Source organism: Kogia breviceps, chromosome 4, assembly GCF_026419965.1.
Source record: "Kogia breviceps isolate mKogBre1 chromosome 4, mKogBre1 haplotype 1, whole genome shotgun sequence".
Classification (NCBI taxonomy): Eukaryota; Metazoa; Chordata; class Mammalia; order Artiodactyla; family Physeteridae; genus Kogia; species Kogia breviceps.
The window spans coordinates 14385761-14395498 of NC_081313.1; the positions used below are offsets into that span (position 1 = coordinate 14385761).

At 40.6% G+C, this 9738-nt stretch overlaps 1 protein-coding gene across 4 annotated transcripts in view; it reads left to right on the forward strand.

Annotated features, from left to right (window-relative positions):
* BASP1 (brain abundant membrane attached signal protein 1) overlaps positions 1 to 3236 on the forward strand; it is a 58895-nt gene extending 55659 nt beyond the window's left edge. For all 4 annotated transcript variants that reach the window (XM_067030816.1, XM_067030814.1, XM_067030815.1 and 1 more), the window contains one exon: positions 1635 to 3236. In XM_067030816.1, the coding sequence (XP_066886917.1) occupies positions 1644 to 2324 (681 nt within the window). In that variant the 5' untranslated portion in view covers positions 1635 to 1643 and the 3' untranslated portion in view covers positions 2325 to 3236. The remainder of the gene's footprint in view (positions 1 to 1634) is intronic.
* The last annotated feature ends 6502 nt before the right edge of the window (positions 3237 to 9738 follow it).

The window sequence follows — 9738 nt, forward strand, 5'->3', positions numbered from 1 at the left end:
GCAGCAAATTTTCTGTTCTAAATGGAAAATACTTAAAAAACAAAACCAAAAAGATTGGTCAGTATAATTCTGCCAGGAGACAGCCCTGAACTAGAACAGAACCACAGGTCTCACCCGTACACCGGTACATGGGGCACGGGGCAAGGTGTGTGTCCTCTCTCTTTTCCTCTCTCTTTCCCTCCTGGGCTTATTCGTGTGGACTAAACAGAATATTGCCATATAATTTCTGCCATGCTTCGTCAAGGAAAGGCAACAGATTTCCCTCTAAAGAGCAACATTTCAGTGGATTCCCGCTGATATATGATGCCGTAAAAATACACTTGAACAAAAAGAAATGGAGTGCCTGTTTAGCTCCAACAACGGTTCTGGATTGAATTGATTATTTTTAAATTTATAATTGATTACTGATTTGGATTAATGCTTTAGTACCAGAGGAGAAAAATTCAGGATCCAAATATATTCATAGGATAAAAGTGTCAACCTCCAGGAAGTTGGAGACTTAACTTTGAGTGAAATAGGCTGTTAATGACCATTGAAGTTGTGTATCTAGTTTGACTTCTCATCAAGAAATTGATATTGAAGGACACTTTTGTATTACTATGGAACTATTTCTTTTAAGCCAAAAATACCTTGAAAAGCAATGAATACAAGTATGACACAACTAACAAACTAAATGTAACTGGCACACCATGCTTTTCATTTTCTGAGTGATAGTTTTCCTTTAATGGGTCCTTCTTAATAATGAGATAGACTCAATCCTCCTTGCATTTGGTCTTTGAAGATGTGTGTGCATATATGTACATATATATGAATAATGGAGTTTGAAAGGAGTTTGTAGTTTGAGATTATTTTCTTGAAATTTGTGATTTTCCAGCTGTGCCATTTCTTTGCAAAGTGTTTTAAAGTTATGACACCTTTTACTAGCTTTACTATAGACCTAAAATGGCTGTCACTGCCATTTTGTTCAAGACCTGGTGTTTGAGCCGGACATGGGAAAGAGATAAAACAAATACTGCACCACTTCTCTTTACAATTGACAAGCTTAGTCTTTTAATCACTGATTCTTTGATCTCAGGTTGGTATGTCCTTGGCTTACTACGATTCGACACTTTTTCTTATGACTCCTTTTTTTTTAAAGTTGTGTCAAAATACATGTAGCATAAGATTTACCATGTTTTCCATTCTCAAGTGTACAGTTCAGTAGTGTTCTGAACTGTTTACTTTGTAAACAGAACAAGCATCTTCCTCCCTTGGGGCTGCTCTAACAAATTACCATAGACCGAGTGGCTTGTAAATAACAGAAATTTATTTCTCACGCTTCCGCAGGCTGGGAAGTCCCAGACCAAGGTGCGGGCAGATTTGGTGTCTGGTTAGGACCTGCTTTGCGATCGTAGATGGCTGGTTTCTGGCTGCGTGGGCACATGGGGAAAGGGGCCAGGGAGCTCTGTGGTGGGGTATGTCCTGTGAGGTCAGCGATCCCATCCATGAGGGGTCCACCCACGACTCCCAAAGGCCCCTCCTGCTAATACGGTCACACTGGGGGGTTAGGATTGCAGCCTATGAGTTTGGGAGGACACAGACGTGTGGTCTAGAGCCACGAGTAACTCCTCTTTGTGTGTTCTGTTTCGTTCCAGAACTGCAAGATGGGAGGCAAGCTAAGCAAGAAGAAGAAGGGGTACAGTGTGAATGACGAGAAGGCCAAGGACAAAGACAAGAAGGCAGAAGGAACCGGGACGGAAGAGGAGGGAACCCCGAAGGAGAATGAGACCCAGGCGGCTGCGGAGACCCCAGAGGTGAAGGAGGGCAAGGAGGAGAAGCCAGAGAAGGATGCCCAGGACGCTGCGAACAAGCCCGAAGACAAGGAAGCCGAGAAAGACACAGAGGCGGCCAAGGAAGACGCCCCGAAGGCAGAGCCCGAGCACTTGGAGGGAGCCGAGGGGAAGCCCGAGCCCCCGAAGGGTGCTGAGCAGGAACCGGCGGCCGCCTCGGGCCCCGCTGCGGGCGGCGATGCCCCCAGAGCTTCGGAGACCGAGGCGGCGGAGCCCGCGGCGCCCAGCAAGGATGACAAGAGCACGGAGGGAGGGGAACCCACAAAGACTGAGGCTCCCGCAGCTCCTGCCGCGCAGGAGACGAAAAGTGACGGGGCCCCAGCTTCAGACTCAAAACCCAGCAGCACTGAGGCTGCCCCATCCTCCAAGGAGACCCCGGCAGCCACGGAAGCACCCAGTTCCACGCCCAAGGCCCCCGCAGCCCCCGCAGACGAGGTCAAACCCGCCGAGACCCCGGCAGCTAATTCTGATCAAACCGTAGCAGTGAAAGAGTAACAAGGACAGCCTATGGAAAAAAAAGAATACCGCTTAACGACGACCTGTCTCTCTGTCTCTCTGTCTCTCTCTCTCTCTCTCTGTCTCTCTCTCTCTCTCTCTCCTATACTAACTTGTTTCAGATTGGAAGTAAGGATATGTATTGCCCGAGAATAAGGATGTGTTCCCATCAAGGGAGGGGGGGGGGAGAATCCAAATAGTATTTTTGTGGGGAAATATCTAATATACCTTCGGTCAACTCTACCAATCAGTCCTGGATTTGAAAGATCAATGTCTGAAAGTACAGTACATCTTTTGTACCTGAACTGCTGTTAACATGCACTCTGCCACTAAGATCTGAGCATCTTGTCTTCTGCGAGGGGAGTTGGGGTGATGCGTTTGATTCTGCCCGCAGGGCCTGTGCCGTGGCAATCAGATCTTTATGAAAGCAGTATTTTCTGTGTGTTCTTTTTCATTTACAGCCTTTCTTATTTTGATATTTTTTTAATGTTGTGGATGAATGCCAACTTTCAGACAGCCCACGTAGCCTGTCCACATGTATCTCAATGCCAATACTCCATTCTTCCTTCCCAGGTCTTTTTGGGAGTAACAAACATTCTCTCATCCTACTTAGCCTCCCTAGATTTCTCATGACGAGTTAATGCATGTCCGTGGTTGGGTGCACCTGTAGTTCTGTTTATTGGTCAGTGGAAATGAAAAAAAAAAAAAAAAAAAAAAAAAAGTCTGCGTTCATTGCAGTTTCCAGTTTTCTCTTCCATTCTGTGTCACAGACACCAACACACCACTCATTGGAAAATGGAAAAAATAAAAATTAAAAAAAAAAAAACAAAAAAAATGTACAATGGATGCATTGAAATTATATGTAATTGTATAAATGGTGCAACAGTAATAAAGTTAAACAATTAAACTGAAGCCACGAGGATTACTGGTTTCTTTTACCACCGGCACGCTGCCCCCTCCTCTGTAATCGCCTCAGTAGAGAACAGCACGATGTATTGGGCATTTTCATGGGTGTATTTGGATAGACGTATAAAAGCAGGATCTTCAGCGTTGTCTTTTTTAAATATTAGCTGAATCTGTGTCAGTAAATCTTGGAAGAAGGTAAACTGAAGACTTACTATGTCTATGGAGATACACCCTCTTAAAAACTGTGGGTGTTTTAATTTAATTTAAAATTTACTTAAAAGTCACAAATATTTTGAATAAAATACATGATAAGACAATAAATGGATTTGAACTTGAGGGCTGGGTCGAAGAGAATTATAAGGTCTTAGAGAAACATCACATGTATGTAAGTTGTGAAGCCACTGAAGATTGTTTTATTTTATCTGTTTATGTACCGTAGTCATGATAGAGCCAAGAAAGGGGACCTGAGTGTTGTGAGCAAGCCATGAGATAGCAGTGGAGTTGAAAGCAAGCATGGAACTGGCCCTTTACAGGGACCGGATTCCTGTTCAGATTTTGCCTTGACTAATGACTCATGGCTCTTAAGTCACATCCAACCTGCAGGCTTCTCTGCTCTACCTACAGGAGGGTTAAGGCAAAGCCCCTTTTACTTCTGAAATATTTAATAGTTTGTATATATGTCTGATGACGATTTTATAGGATGGACAGTTATATCCCAACAGATGTGATGTCACCTCTGTCCCTTGGTTTCTCCCCCAGAGCTGGAATAGTGACCCTCAGTTTGCTCATATTTTCTGTAGATGGGGAAGGGGTGGGAGAATTGGTGTCAGCAGTGGCTTTTATGGAGCAGCCAGGCATGCCAACGTAAGAAAAGAAGGAATTGTCTCTAATCTCTTGGTAGTGATTTTGGTCTTTCCAATTGGATATTAGAAACCAAATCTCAAATATGAAACACTTAAAAATGAATTTAATGCTAGCCACTACAAAGATTTCTCATGATTGAATCAGTTAAATGGCAGGTTTTGGGGAGAGTGGGATTGGGTGGTAATTACCTAGAGTAATAAATACAGTTTCACCCTGTAACCTAGAAAATTTTCTTTACAATTTGTGAAGGGCCAATATACTAGAATTAATTCTCAGATGGACACTAGTGATATAGTGGATGAGGATGAACCTTATTTGGTTCTTAAGGGGTTACATTACACAAGGTTAAATAAAAAAGGAGAAAAAAGTCCCCTCCTATTATCGTCTCAGTAGTCTAGTATGTACCACACCTGAGATGTTGCCAGTGGGTAATACTGGAAAAGAAATGGTGAAACGGGATACTGGGCCAATATACCTGTTGGATTTAACTCATATCTATGGTCAACTTTTGGCACTTTTGGTTCTTGTTTCTATAGTGAAATAAGTTTGAACTCTTAATGCTTGAAAGCACAACAAACAAGAAATATGTAAACACATTAACCACCAAGCAACTGTTTTAGGTAAGGAAAGTAGCAGAGGAATGTCCAAATTATTACTGGTGTGTCCTAGCAGATGTAAAATAGCTCAGGGGTGGGTTGGTCGTGGTGGTGGGGAGATAACAGATGCTGTGAACCGTGGAAGACATTTAAATAGTTACTCATATTAAATACGACGCATTTCTTGCAGATAGATGTGCTTGATGGAAGTCATATAAATTTCACTCTTTGTCTTTTAATAAAAAAATTCACTAGGATTTTGGGTGATTAGAACAAGCAGATCAGCCTCCTGGATTAGCGTTTATCACTATAGGTTGCTGTTTAGGGATAAACGAAACTAAGGAGGCATTTTTTCTAGTTTATTTACACTTAAAGTTGTTTTGTGGGAGAATTAAAATCTGAGCTGTTTTTCTTTTTTCTAACTCTAGTAGGTGTTCCAGCAATTAAAAAGTATCAGAAATGTGGCCCCCCAAAGACTGAAATCAGAATTTTTACCTAACTGTGGCTCATGACATTTAATTTTACCATAGTTAAGAAAAACGTAGTTTGACATTGTATATTCAGCAGAATGTGTTTTGCGTGGCGGGAGTGATGGGCTCGGTCAGGAAGGAAGCATGTTGAGCCTCCGTTTTAACTTTGGAGGAACCTCGATTGCTCCCTTCTCATGGATGATCTTCAATAAAGTGAAGGTCACGCACAGAGTTTGCTGAACTGGCAACTTATCTGGAGACTCCCCGCATGTTTGGCTTAACGACCTCACGCGTGTTGAACGTCTGCTTTACGAAGAACAAAGGGTTCCAGGGCCTAACGCTTGTTGGGTGGCTATGGTCACACTGCAGGTAGGAAACTTAATAGGGATTGAAATGAATTTGTCCACAGTGACCTGCTTTGTCCCTCTACCTTGGGTGTCCTGTCCAGCGGCTGACACTGCCTCTGCATGATAGGGATGGACCCGAGTCCTCAAGAGCTGGGGTGTGCCATGGTGATCCAACCTGGCCTCAACCCTAAGAGCAGGCCATCTTCAACCTGTCCCTGGCCACGGAGGCAGAGGCCACACATGGCCACCATCCAGGAAAGCCATTTGCCATTCTTAGAGGGCGTCCTTCCTTTCAGTGGGGTCAGACCCAGGTCCAGTGTATATTGTCAACCGCCGGGTACTGACGGGATCTAGACATTCTTTAGCTGCCTAAGTTGGGAAGATTATTAGGTGTCAGCAGCTACACACTTTGTTCTCATAAAGCATCCTGAAATCTTCATTTTCATTAAATGAAATACCATGGTATATTGAAACACAGCATCTTCATTGAAACATTCAGCGTATCAACTGATGTCCACTGTCAGAGCTGGCTTTGGGACACCCATCTTATGTTCCTTTACATAGATAAAGCTTTGACATAACAGCAGTTTCAGTCAAGTTTCATTTATGGGAAAATAATCTACTATTTAGAGAATTTACTATTTTGTTGTTATCCAATTCTTGTCTCAAGATTGATGAGCTTAATCTCCATTCTTGATTCTATTTTCCAGAGTAACAGCACAGTTATTTTGATCTTTTTTTTTTTTTTTTTTTTGCGGTACGCGGGCCTCTCACCGTTGTGGCCTCTCCCGCTGCGGAGCACAGGCTCCGGACGCGCAGGCCCAGCAGCCATGGCTCACGGGCCCAGCCGTTCCACGGCATGTGGGATCTTCCCGGACCGGGGTACGAACCCGTGTCCCCTACATCGGTAGGCGGATTCTCAACCACTGCGCCACCAGGGAAGCCCTGATCTTTATTTTCAACTAATGTACACAATAATGGAAATCAGATGCTTGGAAGAGAATTTTAAGAATATACCAAATAGCAGTGCCACTAATATTTGTGGGATTAATCGGATGAGCTTTTCTATGCATCCTTATCCTTATAAAAGGAGGCAAAATTTGCTTTATTTATAACTGACACTGTTTTTGGTCAGTCAAGTAGTTCATATTTTAAACGTTTAGCTCAGGGACTGCTATTTGGCTAGGATGTCACATTTTTTTACCCTTTCTGCTCATGAAAAAGTTAAGAGAGTAATGTAGAGAGTTTTTCATAAAGGTATATGTCTTGGATTTTTTTTAAAAAGCTATTTCTTTTATGAGCCTATGTGCTGCATGCCTTTTTAAGGATAGAAATTTTATTAGCATGAAATCTCAAAATCCAGGAACCATTGGTTCAGTACATTTCTACAAGTTTTTCTCAGTCTTCATTTTATTAAAAGCAATTTTCCTTCTGAAGCTGTGTACTTCCACTCATTTACATATTTGAATTCCTAGAGGGAATATCTATTTAAAGAAGAACTATGCTCTTGAAAAAGAATACTTAGTACAACCGTACACATTGAAATAGAAAAATCAAATAGCAATATCATATATCTCGATCTCATGTACACTTGACCTTCATATTTTCCTAAGGTCCAAATATCACATTTGTTCCTCATTTTGTTCCCTTTGAAGGTAGTTTTATGTTTCCCCCAAGTTTCCCTCTGAGTCTAGGAAAATTCACATTTAATATCATTCATTTATAAATTAATTAGCCTTCTATAATGTATCCACCTCTTTTGTTTTAACTCCCTCAGGTTCATGTCTTTAATGGTCGAATGAAAAAATGATAGAGCAGTAAGCACCAATTTAGAATCATCTAGAAAGCTTTCATATTTGCTTTCTTCACATATGTTTTTGCTTATATAGTCCAGGATTTAAAAGAGTAAGAGTAAAAGGGTCTCAAAAATGATGTATTAGGGAATTCTCATCTTGAATGTGGCTTTATATGTATTTGCCTAATTCTGAGGCAGAGTTTCAGATAACAAAAACAAAGCCAGACAAGCTGCGGGCTTCCCTGAAGTCATGGGTGTAGGAAGGTCTACCACAACTTAAAAAGAAATCTATTTTTTTAAACTTACATAAATATTCTGATACATTAAAAAATATATCTTAAAGACTGAGTTTCAATCAATTAGAAAGCCTACTGGCAATCTCACTATCTTTTGGCTTTTTAGGCTATGAATTTATTCAAGTAGAAAATATGTTGGAATAGGTTCCAAAGACTCTTGCTTTATAATTGACTAAATTAAGCCTTAATGTCTACTGGATTGTACTTAAGAGCCACACAACCAGAAAGTCAGGCCCATAACATTGTTACTCCAAGGAAAAAGGCACTTTTTTTAACCTGGAGGAAGACACGTGTAATACACTTTTGTTAATAGAAAGGACAGCGAAGAAAATTGAAGAAAAAAAAAAAATCCCTGAGCCCTTAAAAAGAAAGCAATCCTCTTAATGGAAGAGGAAGACTACATTTTAGTACTTTACCGACAGAAAGGACCCTGTTTGGACATTTGCCAGGAGCAGAAGGGAATGACACGTCTGATTACAATCACCTTTCACGCAGGTTTTGGGAAATTTGATCTGACAGGGGAACCCCATTAAAATCTCTGATTAGAAGAAGGTCCTAGAGCAGCAGTGAACAGTTTCCATGCTACCCTCTGCCTCAGCCCAGACGTCTAAGAATAGAGCTGCCTGTCAGCCAGAGCCACCCACCGCAGCCACCAGAGTCTGACTAGTATGCAAATTCCCCAGAGGGTTCTTGGTTCTTTTTCTTTTCTTTTTCTTTTTTTTTTTTTTGCTGAGGATAATAGAGACTATATTTTGCTACCTATTCAACTGCTTTCTCTTGCAGGAGATGAAAATGACTTGACATTCAGAGCAAATTCTACCTTTTCAAAATAAAAATAAAACACACACACACTATAGTAAAAAAAAAAAAAAAAAAAAAAAGACCAAAAAACCCCGAAAAATAACATAATTAGAAGACAAAGAAGAGTTGCTTACATTTCTGATGCTTGTCAGAACTTCATGATAACTTTTTTTGTCTTTTATTTCCTCTCTTTCTTATTCTGTTTCCTCTGCATTTTATCTTTCCCATCAAGTCTCCTACTTCTACATTTTTTGGTCAACTAATTAAATTCTAAAGTGATATGGTCACTGTTTTCCCTCCCTTTCTCCCTTCCTTCCTTCCACTGAATTCACACTGAGGCAAATACATACACTGGGCCAGAACTATAAAAATTATATACATCTTAAGCGTGTACTTCTTAAATACACTTTAAGTGTACTGTTTTGTTTTTTACTTTGGACAACACTTATTATTCATTTGTTCTTTGTTCAGGAAAAACAATATACTTTACTTGGAACTTACCTGTACTTTACTTACATCTCCTCTCCCCCCACCCCCATTTATCTATAAGAATAACAGGGAAATTAAGGGAAGATATTTTCAGAATCTAACATAATTTGAAACAGTCTTTGATGTAGAGTGCTTATTAAAAGGGAATCCTAAAGGTTTCACCTCAAGAAACTCTATTCCAGAATGCAGGGCAGTGGTTCCGAAATGCCATACAACCCGACTACATAACATTTTCTAAGGTATTGAAATAAAAACATTCCAGCCACCAAGCCATGATTCTGAATCAGTAGTTCTTATGGAAGGTAGAGGGAGGGGAAGAGTTTCATAAAGCCGTTCTTTGGGAATCCACTGAGATAGTGTAACTTTCACAAGATTTGCAAAGGGACTTGGGTTAGAATCTGTTTTTGTGGATTATTTGATCTTAAGTAAATTCCTTAACATCTCTGAGGCTCCCTTACCTCATTAGGGAAAAAAGGAATAATAATAAGTTGCTGTGAATATTTTTAATAAGAGCTGGAAGTAACCAGCTCTTGATAGATACTCAATGAACCACAACAGAGGCTTCAGTTCCTAAAAAAAGCTGGGATTGTAAGCTCTGGCTTGTCTATCTTACTTAAATTGTATAGGAAAATGCAATGGGAAGACATTTCTTAATGTTTCCTTGGAAATACAAAAACAATTACTGTGGAAATGAGACCCAAATTATCCTAGACAAGACAGCCTAGCTTGTAGGAAAAAAATAAAACACATATGCAAGGCATGGAAACCATTTCGGCGGGGGTGGGGGTGGGGGAATGTCAAAATCCAAGATGGTTTCCCTGAGAATATTCTAATTACTGAGATAACTAAG